Consider the following 23,216-nt stretch of genomic DNA (forward strand, 5'->3'; position numbering starts at 1 on the left):
AGTTATGAACAGAATCGGTGACAAAGGACAGCCCTGGCGGAGTCCAACCCTCACCGGGAACGAATCCGACTTACTGCCGGCAATGCGGACCAGACTGGGCCTCCTGAGGAACACGGTCGAATGCCTTCTCCAAGTCCACAAAACATATGTAGACCGGACAGGCGAACTCCCATGCGCCCTCAAGGACCCTCCAGAGTGTGTAGAGCGGGTCCAGTGTTCCACGGCCAGGACGAAAACCACACTATCCGAGATTCGACCTCCTGGCTGACCCTCCTCTCCAGTACCCCTGAATTGACCTTGCCAGGGAGGCTAGGAAGAGTGATTCCCCTGTAGTTGGAACACACTCTCCGGTCAGAATAAATATTGATTAAAAATCAAGAACCCAATTAAATCACTCAATGTTTAAGTGCAATTGTGACCGACTGTCATTGTATTCAATAGCCTAGCAGCCGGTGGATATAGTTTTTTACCACCAGACGACGCTAAATACACATTATAATGCAGTTCTGCAAATGCCCTTTCGGTGGCACTGTCGCCCGTCTCACTGACGTTTAAACTGACAGGTTGCTCCAGTGCACCTTTTATATTAAAAAAAAAAAAACAAAACACTCTTTAATCCACCCACAATGTACTCACTCCCCAGTCGCCACAAACGAAGCTTCTTCGCTGGGACCTAAATAATAATGAATTCAAGCAGCTTTTCCCGTTTATAGTGGGCTGACGAGATTAAGAAGACAATATAAAAGAAGAAGTAAGAGCTTTTTGTGTGGACTGCGTGGGCGGTTCGTCTCGTTTCAGTTTTCCCCATTTAGTGGCGGTTGAGGACCAAAGTCCACTTGGCATGAGGACTTCACGTTTCCTGCTTTTTCCCCCTTGTGATTTTTACACAATTTAGGTAAGAATAATCGTCACACCGCCGATTTGAGAAACATTCACTCGTTTGTTTTCAATGATATTAAAAAGGTGTTTTTCATTTGCAACCATATAAGTACAGGTGTCAGACTTAAAAGACGGACGTTTTTGAAATTGGACTTGGTTAAGTGACCAAATACAGCAATGTTTTTATTCATTTTTAGCCAACAGCGCACTTTTCTTCGTTATAAAAATCCTCGAGGCTTTCTTGAAAATGTCTAATATCTATTTCCTGATACCAGTTTCATTCCTTCTGTTTTTGTGTTGTTTTTCTATCTTAAATTATCATGTTGTCTTCTCATCATTTTTTTAGAACTGGCTCAGGACGCAATACAGGTAGTTATTTTTTGGATAATAATTTCACTTTAATTTTTTTAAGGAAAAACACCTAAAGGATAACTAGCGCTGTTAAAATGCAGAACATTTAACATTCACCAAGCGCATGTAACTTGTTGGTGGTAGGAATGAGTGGAGAGGTGTTGTAAAAGGATAGTGGGGTGTTTAGACGCGTTCTAAGGGATGGGCAGGGCACCTGTATGATGTGGCAGGGGTAAACCAGTGTAAGCTGTCGGGACCTGCTGTTGAACAGATGAGTGTGTTGTGTCACCCTGACCCGAGTGACATGGCCGCTTTCTCGTGTCCCGTTTTATCTCGAGGGACGAAAGCATGACCAACTTGGGTGCCGAGGTGCTTAACTTGTTTGGGTGTTTGGACATTTGGGTTGGCCATGTTTCAAAGAGTTTTGTGTTTTTTTTGTTGTTGTTACTTTTTCCCTTTTTTAAATTTTCTTTGTTTTTTATGTGTTTGTTTTGCTGTCGGTCACCCCTCTTTTAAGATATGACCAGGGTAGATGGATAGATAGATATATGTAATTTCAACATTATGGTAAATGGTCTGCCTTTATATAGCGCTTTTCAAGTCAATGAAGCCCTCCCAAAGCGCTTTTACAATGTGCTTCACACTTACCCGATCACACACACACACACACGCTCACATACCAATAGGGAGTCAGCCATGCAAGGCGCCTATATTTTATTTGCTGACGTCATCTTCTGGCTAAAATCAGCATGGCAACCTCTGTCCAGCTGCTTGTTTTGCGTGTGCAAGTCTGTGAAACTTTTAGATGCGCTCGAATAAACTTTTTTCTTCTTTTTTTGGGGGGGTTTCGGTTGAGGTTTGAGTTCTATTTGAAAGCTCCCTATTCTTACTTTCATCATTTTCATCTTAAAATCAAAGAAAAACGCGTGCAGGCAAGTGAAATCTCTACATGATTTCCCCCCTTTTCACCCATCTCCTTTCTTCCAGCCTAATGCCCTTCGTGGTCAGAAAACCGATGGTAAAAGTAAGCTAAAAAGTTTTATATAAAGGGTCTTCAAGACCAATTAATAGAATAAATATCTAAATTAAAACAATTTAAAGGCACCTCAAACTATACACCCCACCTTTTTTATTGTATTGTTTTTTTTTTTTGCAGTGCAGTCGTATACAGCTTCATCAGACAAAATCAGTTTTTAAATATACTGCCCTACCTCATGAGCAGATAATAAGTGCACTATATGTTATCTTCTGCCACAAACTGATTCGGAAGAATATTACGGTTACACGACTGAATACTGGAAGAAAGTAAAGATAGTAAACAACTTTGTGTTGTTGATTTTGGTTTTAAAGGTAAAATTGGGCAAATTTACTGTGGCACTAGTGTGCCCCAGCACACCTTGTTTTTAATATTTAATTTTGTCTGGACATCAGTTGTACGAACACATACTGTCCTGTCTTGACATCAGGGCTGAAAAAGTCATGACTAGCAACACAGTTAAATGAACTCTCAGGATTGACATGAGCCTTTTGGTGTTGCAAGTCCCTTTGTACAGCGTTTCTATGCTTGTACAAAAATATTGGCTGTGTCTTTGTTGCTATAGCTAACCAAAGGCGCACAAGACATTTCTTTGGTGTAAGACCCATTACAAAGCCCTGGCAATTGCAAAGTGATTCATCCCCAACTGCTGTTGTATTTTGTCAAACAGGCACAAACAAAAAACTGCAGTGTCAATTAGGGAAGCTTATTAAAAGCGTCCAATGTCTTGGACTGTCATCATTTCTACAAAGTCTCATTTGTCTTAAGAAAACACTCATGCATTGTATACAACCCTATACAATAAAGAGGCAAGTGTTTTTTTATATGAAAGTTAATGAAGTCCCCTTTGTATATTTTGAAGATGCTTTGTAGACAACTGTGGGTGTTGTCCCCGTAGCACACTGGAGTGAAATGAAATCTTTTATTCCCTTTGTTCAATCGGACTTAAAATACTGTAAAACTGAGTCTGGTATTACCAACAAGAAAAGAAGCTATACATCTTTTTCATCGTCGCAAAACACTCGTCTACTTTAGTTATTTGCTGTTCTCTACTAATGATCAATTCAACCAGTTGACGTTCTTTGCTTGATTTTCATCCTCAACTCTAGTACGGATTTCAATTATGAAGGCTGCTATCCACTGGTGTTGGCTTATCATTACGTCAGTAGTGGGTTGTCAGGGCCTGCAAGGCCTTCTCTGCTGGCCTTAAAAATATCTGAATTATCGGATGTTAAATATATTTTGCCCATGAATAATTTTTTAATAATTTGAAATTGTTTATCAGCTTTATTTATCACTTTCCCTGGTTACGCTTCTTCGAGATGTCTGATTTTATACCTAAGCATCTAACCAGTCACATTTCACCCATTACTTGTTGCCAGGGTCAGAAATCTTCCCGGAGGCCTTTACAATCAGTTTTGCTGAGGCAAAAAAAATAAGTGACGAAAAAGCTGTTGGTTTGGCCAATCAAATTCCGGAGCCTTCTAGCAGGCTATGGGAATTGTCAGCACCTTCAAAAAAGGTGAAAATACCCCCTTGTCCACTGCTTCTGTCGAACTGACATTTTCAGTTCCAAATCGAACTAAAACCTATGCCAAAAATATGACAGGACAGGCTGGACTTTCAGCATTAATTTATATACAGAAACAACTTCTTGATGGAATTAAATGTTCAGATAATTTGTACAACAGAGTAATTGAAATATTAATGAAATAAAGGGGGGTTTTGGGGTTTTTAAGGGTTATTGATCTATCTTCGTTATTCATTATCCGTTATCGGTCAGTTCATAATACGCTACAAAGCCTAGGAGCCGGGACACTTACTCTCAGCCAAAAGGCCAAGCTAAGGTCCTAGCCCTAAAGCCTTGCTGCGTCATTGCGAATGAGAATGGATTTTGTGCACAACTAAAGATTTTTGGGGAGTAAACTATGTCTATGTTCCTAAATTATATGGCAATTCTATTAGAATAGATTGATGGTCTTTGTATATATGTCCCAGCTGTAACTGCTGTAAATGTTTTATAGCCATGAAATATTCATTGCGTTTTGGATTGTATCAGACGTAGCACAGCTGAAGGCCTTGGTGTGAAATGCACAGCCCGCTACTGCATTGCATACATCATTTAATTTGACGGACAAGATCTAAGCAACTCTTAGCACCCTTTTTCTATGTGTTTGGAACTTTCCTTTTTTTGTTGATTAATTTGTGGCCCAACTGTTTTTTAGACTGGTTAGTAATAAGATTAAGTAGTTACTAGGCAAAGTAGCATCCCCATTGATGGGAGTTCAGGAACCTAATCAAGCCGGCTGGCCAATCATATCTGGTACATTTCTTCGAATTTGTAACAAACCAGCTTTTTGAGTGGGTATTGTGTGTAGGTGTTCCAAATTAGTTTTCGTTTTACATGTGCATACCCGTTGGTAGGCAATCAGCCATATCCGCTATATGCGGTTTGATGTCATAATAAGTCTTCACTGTTGTTATTGGATGTTCAAATAAAAGTGGAAGGTGTAACGCATTGTTTATTTTCGTCTCCCTGTTATAGTTATCTCTTGCTGCAAGAAATGTAAGGAATTGTTGGCAAGGAGGCAACAAACATGGTTATCAAGGGTTAGTAGATCAGACCTAACCCTCAAATCGTATATGAGAGTCTGTTCTGAATATTTTGTAAACCGCGGGGTTCAAGAACACAAAATCACTTTAGAATGAATAATAGGGAGACAGGGCGGCACGGTGTATGGGTGGGCGCAGCCTCACGGTTCGGAGGTCCGGGGTTCAATTCCAGATTTGCAGCCTTCCCATGCAAGTTTGCATGTTCTCCCCATGCCTGGACGGGTTTCCTCATGGCACTTCGGTTTCCTCCCACATTCCAAAAATGTGGGAGGAAACCGAAGTGCCAGAAAAAATGTGGGAGGAAACCGAAGTGCCAGATTGTCCCTAGGAGGAAATAAGCGCTTGGATGCTTGTACGTCTCTGTGTGCCCTGGGACTGGCTTTCAACCAGTCTAGGGTGTTCACTGCCCATTGCCCGAAGTCAGCTGCAATGGGCTCAATCACTCCCGTGACCCCAGTGAGGATAAGCTGTGAAGACAATGGATGGATAATAGGGTACCGTATTTCTGGTTGACTGTCTTTTGTGTAAACCGGTAGCTATAATATTAACAGCACTTGGTCTCTTTCTGAGGCTAGCTACCAAATATCTGTACATCAGTCAAAAACAGACATGCTTATTTACTTATTGTAATCCTACAGTCTTAAACTCCCATTGAACTAGCTTTTAAGTTTTTACAGAACTTTTATTCAACAGGCAAACCATCTGTCTTTTACTCATTGTAAAATCATATATTACAGACAGAAGAGCATAAATACACAGAAAAACACAAACACGTGAAAGTACAAAGACTAAAGGACATGTTACTTTGTAAACAATCGTCGTTGTAATGTAGCCTGGAATGTTTGTCTAACAAGACAACAATTATACATACACATCCAACATGGTCGCCACAAATCGCGATGCCCCAAAGTATTTCACATAATTAGGAACCGTGTATTGTCAGGTCACAAATTAACACTGGCTGAGTTAAAACTGAGTTGAACTTTTGACTGACTATAAATATTTTAAAAAATCGCCATGCAACACATTTAAAAAAAACATGAACCAAAACCTCATTTAAATACGGGTTGAAAAATTTGGATCCACCAAAAAACATTAGTTAAAACAATGTTCTTTAAACAGTGTTTGTAGCCATGATGGGAAGGTTATTTCAGGCACTGTAGGAGTGCTAGACAATAGTTTATCCACCTGGCTTGTAGCCTTGATAGCACTGATGCTTCTCCGGGGCTTTCATTTTTATATTTTCGTGTAAAACCTCCTGTCTTGCTTTCTTAAGACCACATGAGACTTACTTTGGCAAGTTAAGGAGACTGATGGATCAGCGGTCTAAAAGTAAAGAGACCTTAACGGCCATTCGAGGTTACACAAACCAGATAAACAAGTCCTAAAGGGCTCCTGGAGTGAGCTTCCCCCGCAACCGAATGAAAGAAGCTTAGACGAGCCTGTTAAAGCAAATTGGACCTTTTTACTGCAGGGTGAATCAAATGAGTAAAGCTGCTACATTAGTAATTTTAAGTTGGGTACGGCAAATATACATTTCCAACATAGTTATGGAGCAAAATTGTTGCTATATTAACCTCTTGAAAATCAGTCTTTTTTTATGTGCATTGATACACACGCATCTTTACGCTAGGTCTTAAGAGGTTAAGAACTCTCAATAAGACATTGTCTTATCATTAAAATGACATTTAACAGTCAAATTCCAAGCGCCATTTAAATCAATTTGATAAAATCAGAAATTGTAGGTAGGTCTCGATCCTTCAAGGCACATAAATCACCACACTGGAAACTCTCATTTCTTCTGAATTTTAAAAACTGCCAATTTACCATTCTTAGACCAGCAACACTAATCCATGCAGCACGAAAATTCATAAATATATTAAAATTGTAATATTTAATGTGTAAAAGTGTGTAATTGTGTAACTACAAAAGTGAAAAAAAGACACAGTGGCACTATCAGCTGGGATGTTTCCATCTAATCCAATTAATTGTTTACTGTAATTGGGAAAAACTAACAACCCCATCCATATACAAGGCGTTTTCAAGCAATCCTATTGACAGGACCAAGCACAAGTGACGTCATTACGCAAATTGACCCTGTTTCCAGATCAAATAAAAAATTATTCCATTCATTTCACCACAATCAAACTGTGACGCTGTCCAAAACCCCGACCAACCCTTTTAACAACTTTGTTACTTTATTTTATTTCATTTTTAGAGTTGTGCCAGGCTATAAGAAACCCCAACATTTATCTACATCAAAATCCAGATATTGGTTTTATAGAATTTTCTTTTTGTATTCACTACTGTAATATGTCTTCATGGGGGGTGCAGGTGCTTTTGACTTCAGGGAACTTATTTTTTTTAACTTTCTCAAAATAAAATACATTTGCACCTCCACTACACTAGGGGGCTTTTGTGTTCTCAATGGCAGTGTTTCGTCTACATTTAGCCTTCACGCAGTTCATAAAGCATAGAGTATAAGCATTGGGTATGAAGTGTAGACACCAACAAGTGGCCGCATGAAAATACAGGCGACAGAGGGACTGAATAAAGAGACAAACAAGTGTCTTCCTCTAGCACCTCACTGTGACCTTGAAGGGAGACGAGCAAAGACCAGGGGGTTTGCTATGTTTGATTTTTTTTTTTGGGCAGCAGACAGCACAAAGCCAAATAAATTGCGTTGTCACTTAAAGACATTACAACCCAATCACGCTGATAGGAAATTTAGGTTTTTCTTTAGCATAAATGTGGCGAGAGGCGTAGATTTGGTATGGACGGTGGAGACATATTACCATCAATATAGAGCAATCTTTGTTTTGGACCCACCAATATTATATGATCACGGTTCCATTATCTCTTGATCGCATGGTTTGTCGTGGCACCAATGAAGACGCAACTATGGACAGGATTCTCCACTGTGGACGATCTCCGGCCTGTTTTTGGGTTGTATCTAAGTTTTCACCAGCCCATTCCTTAATGTTGTTGTCCCAGTTCTTTTTCGGTCTTCCTCTCCCCCTGCCCCGTTGGACTGTGCCTTGGAGGATTACCGTATTTTCCGCACTATAGGGCGCACCGGATTATAGGGCGCACCCCCAAAAAATTGTTTTTGGTCCTATATCTTCCATAGATAAGGCGCACCGGATTATAAGGCGCTACAGGGGGTTTTAAGGGTTATTTAGCTTGTTCATAAATCATTATCCATTATCCGTTATCGGTCAGTTCATAATACGCTACAAAGCCTAGGAGCCGGGACAAGGTCCTAGCCCTAAAGCCTTGCTGCGATCATTGCGAATGCACCGTTCCCGGAGGTACTGCAATACCGGGCCGTTGCGTGGAGTGGACAGAGCAAGCTCCTATGCCATCTCCGAGTTGCAAAAATCAAAGATCATAGCTTTGTGACAGCCAGAAGTTTTGCCATAAAGTACTCAGTTCCACAACCACTCTCAGCCAAAAGGCAAAGTTAAGGTCCTGGCTACACTTGATCTTAGCAATGGGAACGTCGACAAAACAGTCAGATGATTCAGTCAAACTGATTACCCCCTTAACATTCTCAAAGCTTGCAAAGAAGCAAATACGTGTCGTAGACACGTGCGGATGCGGTGTCCGTACGATGTCACTTAAATGCGTCATTTCAAATATCATTCAGAAGGTTGAAGTCTTGGGATTCAAGAAATGCCAAACATTTCTATGTTTCTATTTTCTTTTTCGCTCACAACTTTACTGTGCATATGACAATAAACACTTGGAATTGAGTTTAATTCACTCAACTCATCACAGCAACATCAAGATCGTTCTAAAACAAGATACCGGGAAAATATAAAGCCGCATAACTCACCTAAGTTCTCACGTTCAATAATGATACGCAATCATGGTCAGTGAGTGAAGTAAGTCCAGGAGAGTAGAATATTTACAAATACAGACTAATGAAACATGTTTCTTTATGGCGTTATTTAGCAAGCTTGCTACGCCATTGCTAAACTCGGCCGATTGCAGGGTTTGTTATGGCCCTCTAGCCAATCCGAGGCTCCGAATAACTTCAGCCAATAGCGATCGATTTAACGGATGATTGACACATTGGTTAGCCAATGAAACGCCGGTATATAAATCCCAGCATACACCGCGGACTTGCTACGCCATTGCTAAACTCGGCCGATTGCAGGGTTTGTTTTGGCCCTCTAGCCAATCCGAGGCTCCGAATAACTTCAGCCAATGGTGATCGATTCAAATGATGATTGACACATTGGTTAGCCAATGAAATGCCGGTATATAAATCCCAGCATACACCGCAGACTACTCCACGTTCGGGGTAAAATCGAGTCGGCGGCTGTTGAGTAAGTTGCGAGACCTTGCGAATTTAATATTGAGCCATATATAAGGCGCACTGTGTTATAAGGCACATGGTCAGCTTTTGAAAAAAATTAAGACTTTTAGGTGCGCCTTATAGTGCGGAAAATACGGTACCTTGGTCAGTCCTGATGGTCTTGTGATATGACCATACCACCTTAGTTTTCGTCTGTGCACAGTTGCCAAGTTTTTTGTAGCATCCAATCATCAAAATCAACAAAAACATCATGGAAGTTTCTTGAGTGTTGCTAAACTTTTCATATAGGATGCACAAATAAGAAATCTGTTCTGTGGTGCTCCTTCCCTCTCTGAAACCCACCCGTTCTTCGGCTAAGATGTTTTCAGCTTGTGGTTTCAATCTGTGCTGTAGGACCTATAGAATAACTTTACTTGTATGACTGATGGTTCTCTAGTTGGAGCATAGTTAAAGGTCATAAAGAAAATCATTGAGAAGCACTGCTCTAGTTGTACATGAAATTACTTGGTAATAATTTAATAATAAGCTCGTAAATGGGTCCCTTATTCTTCACCCTTTACGATGATTGAGAAACATGTATAGAAACTAACGAAATTGTTCTCAAATTTTATATTGTTTTTTTTAATGTTTTTTCATTTATATTAATTTAAGCCAGATTGTAATCAGAATAAAACAGCAAACCGCACCCCTCTTGTTTAATTATAACCCTTTTTAATACTGTTCAGAGTCCTAATTCATCGCCCCAACTGTATCTTTACGTCTATATTTACATTATTGATGATTATTCAAAAGACAGTGATGTAAGAAGGGTTGTATTAAAATGTATAGTAAGCTACGTATGTCACCCCTGAAGGTAAATGCAATGCAACTATGTGCTTGAGTATTGTCTAATTGTCCCTGTTGACTATTCTCTTTTCTTAGGTCTTTGCAGTGAACCAGGCACCCAGTGTGTGAATATGTTTGAGTGAGCTTTTCTGCTGGTGCATTCACACGGAGTGTGTCTTTCTGTGAGCGTATGCAACTGTGCATTAAGATGAAGGCGGGCGACTCCTCATCACTGCGGCTCCTGCTGCTGGCTAGCCTCTACGTGTGCAAGGCGGCAGCTTACCCATTCAGACCGCCATTGGATCTCGACGTGACTCCGCGAATTACCGTCTTAATCAAAAGTAAGCCAAAGCCACTCATTAAACACAACTTAAGGCATGCCCGTATAGTTTATTGCAACTCCAAGCTTTAGTTTACTGACTTACTCTAAATCTAACTTAATTATAAGTGTTGCTGCTAAAAAATATATATATAACTTACGATTAAGATCTCTGCTAAAGCATTCAGTTTATTGTATTCAATGTATTGAACACAATTCGTTTAACAATGCATGCAAAACAAACATCAATCCTAAGTGCAGTACCTAGTCCTCAGCAAAGAATGACAATTACTGCCGTATTGATGTAATGAGAGGGGTTTAGATGGCCCAGTGAACAGTATGTCTGACCGCTCTATACTGCCCCCAGATGGATACTATATAAAATCATAAAGAGCAGCATGATAATCCAGTGTGGAATGAAATCAAATTTCCTTTTTTTATACTGTGTTACTGTATTTTGAATGACATTTTTATAAGGAGTGTTGGGCACGTTACTGAAATGGTAATTACAGCTACTACCTACAGTTACTATTTACTTATTTTGAATTGAATGTTCTTTATTTTCATTACTATCCCCCTGTGATACATTGTATGGCACTCTAGGGTAAACATATCATATAGACCTTATAGGAAAAAAAAAGATCAAATTTATGTTGAAATTTAACTCTGTTGATCCCAGAAAGCGTATTTATCCAAAAGTAACTATCTAGTTACAAATTCATTATCCTATATACCCACATACTGTAGAAGCCAACCTCCTTTTTGAGAGTTTGTAAACTAACACTTACTGAGACACTCTATATCCATTTTGTCTCTTGGCTTCAAACCAATAAAATATATCATACTCCATTTCTGAGTACTGTCCAAGACATTTTTTTCCAAGCCTGGATTATTGTAAAAATTATTGTATTTAAAAAAAAACACCGAAATCCAGGCCACTTGGACTGTAGACGCTGTGCTTACCTTTGCCTCATTGATCGAGTTGGTTTGTTGTTAGTCAAGTCAAGTCAAGTCATTTTTATTTGTATAGCCCTAAATCACGAAGAGTCTCAAAGGGCTTCACAGATTGTTACACTATATTACACAAACTATTTTCAACCGACAAGAGGAGTAGGTTATTCGTATGCAATGGAGTAGAAGTGAGTTTTAAGTTTAGATTTAAACATTTCCACTGAGGTTGCAGATCGAATCTCAGGGGGAAGAGCATTCCACAGCACCGGTGCCCGGATGGAGAACGCTCTCGAACCAGCAGAAGACTTCTTTGCTCTCGGGATCATCAGAAGACCAGCACTCTCAGATCGTAGGCTTCGGACCGGGACGTAGTGGCAGATCAGATCTGAAAGATAAGAGGGAGCAAGTCCATGTATGATTTTGTACAATACTAAGAGAACTTTGGAGTCACATCTTTGGCTAACTGGGAGCCAATGCAGGTTAGCCATAATCGGTGTTATGTGATCGTACTTTTTTGTCCTAGTTAAAAGCCTCGCTGCGGCATTTTGTACTAGCTGAAGAGACTTGATTCTGGACTTCGGGAGACCGGAGAGTAGTGCATTGCAGTAATCGAGACGGGAGGTAACAAATGCATGAATTATTGTTTCCGCATCAGACTGAGACAGTATTGAACGGATTTTAGCAATGTTGCGAAGATGGAAGAAGGCAGTTCTAGTAATTTGCTTTACATGCATCTCAAAGGATAGATCAGGGTCAAATATGACACCTAAATTTTTAACTGAGTCACTCTGTGTGATGTGACATTTGTCAATGTTCACAGCAGTTTTTGCGAATGAGTCCCGGCATTTAGAAGGACCAATGACTAACATTTCGGTCTTTTCAGAGTTAAGACGCAAGAAATTGAGTGACATCCACTCTTTTATCTCAGTAAGACAGGCCTCCAAATTTCCACAGTTTAGTGTGGAAGATTCCTCCAACGGAAGATATAGTTGAGTGTCGTCTGCGTAGCAGTGGAAGCTGATATTGTACTTGCGAATAATATCACCTAATGGAAGCATGTAAATGTTGAAAAGTAGGGGGCCGAGCACTGAACCCTGAGGAACACCGCAGGTAACATTAAAGGGCTCAGATGTCGTTTCACCATATTTAACACAGTGCGTCCTATCTGAGAGGTAAGATTTGAACCACGAGAGGACGGCTCCTGAGAGACCAATCCATTTTTCCAACCGTTCTAGTAGGATATTGTGGCGCACTGTGTCAAAAGCAGCACTAAGATCCAGCAGCAGCAAAAGTGATGAAGCGCCAGAATCCATTGACATTAGGAGATCATTTGTTACCTTGATCAGAGCTGTCTCAGTAGAGTGGTTAGCCCTGAATCCTGATTGCATGGATTCAAAAAGGTTATTCTCCGATATGAAAGCATTCAGCTGCTGTGCCACTACTCTTTCGAGTACTTTAGAGAGGAAAGGTAGGTTTGACACAGGTCTGTAATTACTTAATATTTCTGGATCAAGGTTGGGTTGTTTCAGTGTGGGTTTAATAACGGCGGACTTAAAAGCTGCTGGAACTACACCTGAGGAGAGTGATGTATTTATAATATTTAGAACTGAAGGCCCAAGGACGCTAAAAAGACTTTTAATAAGTGAACCTGGGAGAGGGTCGAACTGGCAAGTTGTCGGTTTGGCCGCATTCACCACTTGTTTGAGATCATCAAGTGACAGTTCACTAAAACCGGCCATTTTCCCAGGGCAGCCACCCTGTCGTGCATCTGTAAATTTCAGTCCTTTAATACGTGTGGTACTAACAATATCTTTTGCAATTTCTTCCTGTATGCATTGAATCTTCTTAGTGAAGAAGACCATTAAGTCCTGAGCAGAGTGTGTCGAACTGTCTGCGATAGCCTGTTGCCTTGTAAGCGATGCTACAGTGTCAAAAAGGGCTTTGGGGTTGTTCTTTTGAGACGCAATCACCTTCGAAAGGTAGGCCGATTTTGCAGAGGCAAGGGCCGCTTTATACTTTAACAAGCTGTCACACCAGGTTTGATGGAAAACCTCAAGCTTGGTAGCGCGCCATTTTCTCTCCCATTTCCTGCATTCTTTTTTAAGGGCTCTAGTTTCATCAGTAAACCAAGGTGTGCGTCTTTTAGGACGTGATTTTAGTTTTATGGGCGCTATTGAATCCAGCACACTAGTCAGGGTGGTATTGAACTCATTCATGAGTGAGTCAATCGAGCCATTGTATTTAGGAAAGGACGCAACTGCTCCAGGAAGGAGTTCAAAGAGCTCAGAAACTGTGCCAGTGCTTATATTGCGTCCGCTAAATCCCTCAGCTTTATTAAGTCTACATTTAGTTAGCACCTCAAATGTCACTAAATAATGATCAGAGATAACAGTAGTACACGGTAGAACCATAATGTTTGAGGTTAAAACTCCTCGAGTCAGAATCAAGTCTAGCGTGTTCCCATTTTTATGGGTTGGCAAGTCAACCAGTTGAGTAAAACCAAATGCATCAATTAGAGAACTAAACGCAATAGTAAGTGAACTGTGTGGGGAGTTCATATGAATGTTAAAGTCCCCCATAATTATAATTTTGTCTGCATAGGTTACTAGTTCAGACAAAAGTTCAGCAAATTCGTCTAAGAAAGTTGTGTATGGCCCAGGTGCACGATAGTTATTACATCAATTGACAATTGAGGGGACCGCATCACAAGAGCCTCAAACGTTTTGTAATTATTAGAGGTACGTGTATTAAATTTGAGCGATTTTTCAGAGATTAGCGCAACACCACCACCTCTTTTCAGCGTGCGTGCTATATGACTACTCTCGTAGTCTGGGGGAGAGGCATAATTTAGCGCTAAGTGCTCATCCGGGCGTAACCACGTTTCACAAAGACCCATACAGTTAAGTTTATAATCACGAATAATGTTATCAACAAGTAAAGCTTTTGGAGCAAGCGATCTAATATTTAACAGACCAAATTTCAGCTTTGCTGAATCATTTGACTTAGCTGAACTCTTTGTAGTCTTTGTCGAGATCTTCAAAAGCTCCCGGCGTTGTGGCCGCTCGTGAGCGCTGAGTTTAAAGCGTCGGTTGTCCGGCGAGGAATGAATGGTGGAATTAGTTACATCCTCGCGTCCATCTTGCTGCTTGGACTTCACACGCTTCACACATCTACCTGCACGGCAACCACGCTTCTGTTTCCTTTCTTTACGGAGCCGTCGGCGTCGTTTATTAAGAGGAATAGCTGTCCACAAGGATGCCGGGTCTCTTTGAAGTTCGCTCGGTATATCATGGGCGGTATAAAAAGTGCCCGAAAAATCGAAATTTAGACGCCCACCCAACCGAATAAGTTCGTCCCTACTGTAAGTGTTTTTGGCCACACATGTGTCCAAAAGTGAAAGCAAAAAAGACAAGAGAACGTCAATAAATAGAAGATTAGCTGGAGAGCTAGCCGCAAGCATGTATCCATGCGCAGCCGCCATCTTAAAGAATCCAAAAGAAAGAATGTTAAAGTATAAGCCACACCCGCATCCCCATGCACTGCCTACCATTCGAGACTGGTGATAAACAATTAAATATGCACACATAATCTAATCCTTTTATTTGAGTATTTTATTATAGTTGTAAATTTGGCTTAAAAATGCGCATATACAGTAGGAGATTATCTGCATGAGGAGAAATTCAGCGACCTGTGCTTGAGACGGTGCCACTATAACCATATTCAGTTGTATTTTGTTGGCAGATTTAAATATTCCCACCCTCCTTAGGAAGTTGCTAGCGGATCGTGGGTTATACGTATGTGAAAATACGAGTATTGCAGAATTATTTAGCGATCGTAGAACATGGCTATTCATTATCTGCATTTAATGAGTAACATAGTATTTCTCAATGTGTAGCGACAGTTGACTTAATTGTTTATTTTTTTTATAACGCTACAGTACTCCTCACGAAGTACTGTAATTGTGTTCTAAGAACTTGTTCCTTTGTAACGCTTTAGTCCCAATACTAGTTGTTTGGTGCCAATTTTCAGCATCACAATATCAATTATGTAACTGTTTTTAGGCTGGAGACTGAAAATACAGCATATAAATATTTATTTTTCTGACTGAGTTTATGTCCTGTGTCTTTGATGTGTGTTTTAATAGTTTTTTTCATTATGTTGTCAGCTTTCTTTCTTTCTTTGAACTGTTAGGTCCCATTCGCGACGCTCCTTCACACTTTTGGTTCCTCCCCAATCTGACATAGTATCAAGGCCATTTCATCCAGCTTGCATACACACGTTATCCGTAGTTTTTCCCGTGGCGTTCTGTTTTTCAAAATCCTGCCGCTCGGATCTCCCGCAGAGACCGGCGCCGCCTCTGCTTTTTTGATTGCGGCTCAGTTACTAGGACGGCTGTCCTTCAAGACGTCACCTGCGCCAATATGTTAACAGTTTATCTGCCACCACCAATATTTTCTATCATTCCGTGCCATCGAATTAATTTCAGCACAATATTCTGATTCTGAAATAACAGTTTAGCAAGTGGTTCTTTTGGTACATTCTCTGGACTCTAAATGTCATAACAGTTCAGTAGTAATAATAAATCACGGATCCGCCTCACAGGTGAGCTATTTTCTGAGGCTCAGCCAATACATTGTTGAAAGTAATTTTTCATTCTAACAATAAAACATTCTTTCTAATTCGTATGAACATAAACATCATTATTCTTCCATACCCCGGGTAAAGGCAAAGTTTAAGCAATGTGTACATTTTTTACTTTTTCTACAAAAAGTGGGGCAGTTATCAGTGTTGTACTGTACAGAATGAAACTGTAATGACTGGTTATAATTGCAATTTCTATTTTAGTTCAACTAAATGTGCCAGTCCTTCAGGAGTATGTTTTGGCCTTCATTGGGCATAATAATAATAATAATACAGTAATCCCTTGTTTTTCACAGGGGTGGCGTTCTTATAAGGATGTACAATTGTTAAAATCTGTCAAGTAGAAACCTCTAATTATTCTCTATTATACATTGAGACCAAAGGACCAACTCAATTTACCGTTTTATCTATTTATCTGTTTAACAAAGAAAAGTACCGTATTTTCCGCACTAAAAGGCGCACCGGGTTATAGGGCGCACTCCCAAAAAATAGTTTTTGGTCCTATAACTTCCATAGATAAGGCGCACCGGATTATAAGGCGCTACAATGGGAACGTGGACAAAACAGTCAGATGATTCAGTCAAACTGATTACCCCCTTAACATTCCCAAAGCTTGCAAAGAAGCAAATACGTGTTGTAGACACGTGCGGATTCGGTGTCCGTACGATGTCACTCAAATGCATCGTTTCAAATATAATTCGGAAGGTTAAAGTCTTGAGATTCAAGAAATGCCAACCATTCCTTAGTTTCTATTTTGTTTTTCGCTCGCAACTTTACTGTGCATAAGACAATAAACACTTGGAATTGAGTTTAATTCACTCAACTCATCACAGCAACATCAAGATCGTTCTAAAACAAGATACCGGGAAAATATAAAGCCGCATAGCTCACCTAAGTTCTCACATTCAATAATGATACGCAATCATGGTCTTCTTACAACCGTGAGTGAAGTAAATCCAGGAGAGTAAAATATTTACAAATACAGACTAATGAAACATTTTTCTTGATGGCGTAGTTTAGCAAGCTTGCTATTCAGTCATCTTTTTCGGCCAATTGCAGGGTTTGTTTCGGCCCTCTAGCCAATCCGAGGCTCCGAATAACTTCAGCCAATAGCGATCGATTTAACGGATGATTGACACATCTTTTTTGGCCAATTGCAGGGTTTCTTTTGGCCCTCTAGCCAATCCGAGGCTCCGAATAACTTCAGCCAATAGCGATCGTTTTAACTGATGTTTGACACATCTTTTTCGGCCAATTGCAGGGTTTGTTTCGTCCCTCTAGCCTATCCGAGGCTCCGAGTAACTTTAACCAATAGCGATCGATTCAAATGATGATTGACACATTGGTTAGCCAATGAAACGCCGGTATATAAATCCCAGCATACACCGCGGACTATTCCACGTTCGGGGGAAAATCGAGTTGGCGGCTGTTGCGTAAGTTGGAGACCTTGCAATTTCATATTGAGCCATATATAAGGCGCACTGTATTATAAGGCGCATGGTCAGCTTTTGAAAAAAAAAAAAAAAGGCTTTTAGGTGCGCCTTATAGTGGGGAAAATACGGTATTGTTCTTTCCCCACAAATCCTCCCCCCGCCCCCAGTTTTTTTTTCCTCCAAATAGCTTCTGTAATATTAAAAAATACTGTTGCTGCTGAACTGTATTACACTAAGGGCCAGCAATGATTTCAGGACATTACTATTTTACTTCAGATTGTATTTGGTCGCCATTTTGTGGACATCATAGAAAACTGCCTTCGCCTTCCTTTAGCTTTCAGAGAAGTCAAATTTTGTTGGTGAGAGAAAGCATTTTCCTCTGATTTTCTGTGCTTTTGTTGGTCTAGAGCGTTTTGTTGACGTGATGACTTTTGGAGAAACCTGGAATTGAAAAAGATTTGCGCATACGTAATAGAATAGAATAGAATAGAATAGAATATACCTTTATTGTCATTGTTACAAATGGGCTAACATATTGTGACAACGAAATTGGGCATGACACTCCAGTTTTACACATTCAAGTGGGGTATGAGCAAGAAGATAAAGGAACAGAGAAGATATTGTTATAAGACAAGGGGGATAAGGCTATAGTTATAATTTACATGATATTTACACAAGAAATGTCGGCATGTGGGGTGTTACATACAGGGTTGTCGTGATAAGAAAAAATTGTGCAATATTGCATTTGGTGCCAAAGTCATCATAGTGCAAAAAATAGTCAGCATGAAACAGGAAATGGTCAGACATTGTGCAATTTGAGCATTAAACGTAGTGCAGTCGACATGTGCAAGAACAAGACATGAGTAACATTATATTAGTATGAGGTAGTGTTTTTTTTTTGTTTTAACAAACATAGTGCAGACAGCATGTACGTGAGTACCATTTTACATACGTGTGAGGTATTTTTTTTTGCAACAGTTTTCAGTTTTTTGTGCGGTGTCTGTTTAGGGTGGTAATGGCTGTGTGGGAGAAACTGTCTCTGAGTCTGTTCGTTTTTGCTTTGTGTGACCTGTAGCGCTTGCCGGAAGGCAGCAGGTCGAAGAGATGGTGGCCGGGGTGAGAAAAGTCCTTGATGATGTTTTCTGCTCTGCTGAGGTAGCGAGAGCAGGCAATGTCCTCCAGACTGGGCAGAGAGCAGCCGACGATTCTCTGGGCTGTTTTGATGATCCTCTGGAGCTTTTTCCTGTCTGCTGCTGTGCACCCAGCATACCACACCGTGATGCAGTATGTTAGGATGCTCTCCACTGTGGCTTTGTAGAAGGACACCTGCAGCTGCTGTTTTAGGTTATTTTTCCTGAGCAATCTCAGGAAGTGCAGTCGCTGCTGGGCCTTCCCTACCACCGCTCTGGTGTTTGCAGACCAGGAGAGGTCGTCGGAGATGTGCACGCCCAGGAATTTGAACGAGTGGACTCTCTCTACACAGTCCCCTTTTATGATGAGTGGTGCTGGATTCCTGCCATTCCTTCTGAAATCCAGAATCAGTTCTTTTGTTTTTGTGGTGTTCAATATGAGGTGGTTTTCCGAACACCACGTTGAAAGTGACTCAACCTCATCCCTGTATGCCGCCTCGTCCCCTTCAGAGATGAGGCCGATCAAGGTGGTATCGTCAGCGAACTTAATGATAGTGTTTGTGGGGTGGGTCGGTGAGCAGTCGGAGCTGTAGAGGGTGAAAAGCAGGGGGCTCAGTGCACAACCTTGGGGGGAGCCAGTGTTCAGTGTTAGGGTGGGAGAGACGTGGGTACCGAGTTTCACCGACTGTGGGCGGTTGGAGAGGAAGTCCATTATCCAGTGGCAGATGGAGGGAGAGAGTCCTAGGTGTGCAAGTTTCTCCACCAGGTTCTCCGGGATAATGGTGTTGAAGGCTGAGCTGAAGTCCAGGAAGAGCATTCTGGCGTAGCTCCCCCGGTGATCCAGGTGTTTCAGCACGGTGTGAAGTGCTGTGTTTATGGCGTCGTCAGTGGAGCGGTTTGCCCTGTAGGCAAACTGGTGGGGGTCCAGTGTGAGTGGCAGGGAGTTTTTGATGTGCCGGGACACTAACCTCTCGAAGCACTTCATGACCACAGGCGTAAGAGCTATAGGCCTGTAGTCGTTGAGGCTTTCCACTGCTGACTTTTTGGGGATGGGAATGATGGTGGAAGTTTTGAGGCAGGGTGGGACGGTCGCCTGTGACAGGGACCGGTTGAAGATGGTGGTGAAGACCCCAGCCAGCGGATTGGAACAGTCCCCGAGTACCCTCCCAGGTACTCCATCCGGACCAGTTGCCTTCCTGGGGTTTATGGTATTCAGCGCACGCCTAACTTCGTGCTCCTGAAATGTGAGGGAGTTGCTGCTGGTTGTTGGTGGGTGTGATGTGGCTGTTTGTGGCCTACCAGCTTCAAAGCGAGCGAAGAACTGATTAAGGTCCTCAGCTAGTGAAGCCTCAGCCTCAACAGTTGCCAGGTTGTGGCCTCTGAAGTTGGTGATGTGTTGGAGGCCCTGCCACATCCTCCTCGGGTCTTTTCCAGCGAAGAGGTGCTCGATCCTCCTTGTGTAGGCTGCTTTTGCTTCCTTGATGCCTCTCTTCAGGTCAGCCCTGGCCACCCCGTAAAGAGCCTTGTCTCCAGACCTGAAGGCGGTGTTGCAGTGTTTTAGGAGGGTGCGCACCTCGCTGGACATCCAGGGTTTTTGGTTTGGGTAGTTTTTGATTTTTTTATATACTGTGACTTCATCCGTGCAGTAACGGATGTAGGATAAAACAGTGTCAGTGAATTTCTGGAGGTCATGGTGTTCAAATACCTCCCAGCAAGTTTGATCAAAACAGTCCTGCAGCTTGGAGAGGGCTCCCTCAGGCCACGTTTGTATTGTCCTCGTTACAGGTTTTGTTTTCCTTCGGATGGTGGTGTATGAGGGGGTAAGGGATAGGCATAGGTGGTCCGAATTTACTAGGTGGGGGAGGGGGGAAGCTTTGTATGCGTTTCTGAGGTTGCTGTAAACGCGGTCCAGAGTTTTTTCACCCCTTGTTGCACAGTTCACATATTGATAGAATTTTGGAAGAACAGTCCTTAAACATGCCTTATTAAAGTCGCCAGCGATAATGAAAGCTCCGTCGGGGTGTGCAAGCTGTTGAATGTTTATAGCAGCGAGTAGAAGGTTTAGCGCTGTGCTAGCGTTAGCATCCAGAGGAATGTAAACAGCTATCACAATGAGCACAGTTAGCTCTCGCGGTATATAGAATGGTCTACACGATACCGCCAGAAACTCTAGATCGGGCGAGCAGTGTGCATCAATAATTCTGCTGTTATTGCACCACGCATTATGTACGTAAATGCATAGTCCCCCACCTCTTTTTTTGCCGGAGTCTTCGTTGCGGTCGTATCGGTGTAGCGTGCGTCCTGCTAGCTGAACTGCAGCCTCGGGGATCCGCGGGTCAAGCCATGACTCCGTAATCACAAAAATGTTGCTATTCCGTACGAAGTTGTTGGTAGCTATCCGCAGCTCAAGCTCACTGATTTTGTGTACGATGGATCTGGCGTTGGTCAGGAAGATACTCTGAAGCGCTTGTCGGTGTGGTCGTCTTTTTAGCTTCTTCGCTAGGCCTCCTCGAGAGCCTCGTTTTTGTTTACGTTCCCTCCGCCGTCTCCGTCGCTTGATGGGCGGGCAGGTAACCCAGGGAGATCCCGGTGGTCTTCGTATGTCCTTTGGGATGTTGTTGTTGGTGTTGTAATCGTGAAATGAGTCGAAATCTAATCTTTGACCCAGGTTAATGAGTTCCTGGCGATTTAAGGTGATAGTTGCCGAACAGGTATTTATAAAAGAAAAGATGAGGGAGAAAGGTAGGTTCATCGAGCTGTTTTAGGTTTGGGTACAACTCAGACCCCAACATTATTGACGCACCAGAAGAAAAGAGGTGAAATGACTTAGGGGGGGCATTGGCTTAGGAGGTAGAGCGCTCGTCAAGAGATCAAGAGATCGCAGGTTCGATTTCCGGCTCCTCCGTGTTTTATGTTGCAGTGTCCTTGGGCAAGACACTGAATCCTAATGCCCCCAATAAGCAGGTAGGCGCCTTGCATGGCTGCTATTGGTGTGTGAGTGTGTGGTGAATGGGTAAGTGTGAAGCACATTGTAAAGCGCTTTTGGAGGTCTTCATTGACTTGAAAAGTGCTATATAAATGCAGACCATTTACCATTTGACTGTTAAGCCAATCAGAATGCACAATAAAAATACGCAGCGAAACCGCAATATAGCAAGGGATTATTGCACTCGCACTGCATAAGAAATTCAAAGAAATCAGAAAGTCAGTAGCACTCAATTCTAATAGAAGTATTTCTTTTTAAATAAAGGTTTAGACTACTGAATTATTCATGCTATTTTTTTTAACCCTATCAATGGCACTCGCATTATTTTTTAGTATGAGGATACATACCACTTTAACAGTGATTGCTCGCCAGGGCCTTCTTTGCTGGCCTAAAAATTTTTTGTAATTATATTTTGTCTAGAAATACTTAAAAAATATTCCCCAAATGTCTGTCAGCTTCCTCCCATTGCTTTCCCCCTGGTTGCACTGCTTCCAGATGTGTGCTTTCATATTTAAGCACTTCACCAATCACATTTCACAGTCATTACTTGTTGCCAGGCCCAGAAATCTGCCCAGGGGCCTTTACAAACATTTATGCATAACATAAGGGTTTATAATGCTGTTGGACTAGCCAATCAGATCTCGGGTGGGCAAAGCGAGAGGCTTCTTGAAGTTCTCAGGAAATGTCAGGAAGGGGGCAGTAATGTACCAAAGTCTAAAATCTCTTATTCTACTAAATTATTATAGGATTTATTTTTTTCACTCTACTGTGAAATTTTAACTAATTTAAAATTTAAACTTTTTATACTATCCAAATGTAATGTCAAGTAACCCAGAATTTCCGAAAACAAAACCAATTTTCGTATTTGTTTGCAACAATAAGTAAACTATAGAATACAAGAATAAACCTTACAGTTGTTATGTTAAACACATTGCAGACGCTGCCCTACTTGTAAACGATATCGTTCGTAAGTTAAATTTGTTCATAAGTAGCTTCAGTGCTATATTTTGTATGTTTAAGGTTCATTTAAGGTTCATATAAGTATGTTTAAGGCTTGTATAAGTAACCTGTATTGTTTTGTACTAAAAAAAAAAAAATTAAAAAATAATATGCTCTGTAAAGATAAATAAAGTTGAGTTTAACTTACTTTTGGAAGATGGGCGTCAAGAGGTCCTCCTCAGTGATAAAAAGTGGACGAAAAAAGCGATTCAACCATTTTCTCAACCGCATCAAGCCTTCCTATTCCCCTTTAATTCCAAAGAAACGGCTCGTCTCTCCTTTACACCAATGAAATGAAATGATATATAGCGCTTTTCAAGTCAATGACTTCCCAAAGCGCTTTACAATGTGCTCCAAATTTCCCAATAGCGGCCTTGGATTGCAGCCATGTAAGACGCTCACCTGCTTATTGGGAGTATTAGGGGTTCAGTGTCTTACCCAAGGACACTTCGACATATATTGCAGACGAGCCGAGATTCGAACTAGGGATCCCTTGATCCCAGGACGAGCGCTCTACCTCCTGAGCTACTGCCGCCCCCAACCATATTGAATGGATGCACGAGATATTAAACAATAATAACGTGAAAGTTCTTAGCGTGCTGGAGATTCAATCCTGTATGCTGACACACGAACTAGAAAGAGGAAGCGGATTCCTTCTTCGGGTTGGATGCTGGGTGACTTCTCACAGTGCCACGCGGCGGAAACAAGCACTCCAGTAATGTCCTGTAC

The 23,216-nt window shown here is 41.4% G+C and overlaps 1 protein-coding gene and 1 pseudogene across 1 annotated transcript in view; one reads left to right on the plus strand and one right to left on the minus strand.

Moving 5' to 3' along the window:
- Positions 1-627: 627 nt before the first annotated feature.
- The window catches only part of LOC148353639 (semaphorin-4G-like), a 50,220-nt gene continuing 27,631 nt past the window's right edge, over positions 628-23,216 (plus strand). Inside the window, exons 1-2 of the mRNA XM_088351536.1 lie at positions 628-895; positions 10,125-10,369. Of these exons, the coding sequence (XP_088207662.1) occupies positions 10,219-10,369 (151 nt within the window). The 5' untranslated portion in view covers positions 628-895; positions 10,125-10,218. The remainder of the gene's footprint in view (positions 896-10,124; positions 10,370-23,216) is intronic.
- Positions 8,169-8,349, minus strand: LOC148353640 (U2 spliceosomal RNA; annotated as a pseudogene).

This window comes from Urocampus carinirostris, chromosome 13 (genome assembly GCF_059441175.1).
Source record: "Urocampus carinirostris isolate Australia breed hairy pipefish chromosome 13, RoL_Ucar_1.0, whole genome shotgun sequence".
NCBI lineage: Eukaryota > Metazoa > Chordata > Actinopteri > Syngnathiformes > Syngnathidae > Urocampus > Urocampus carinirostris.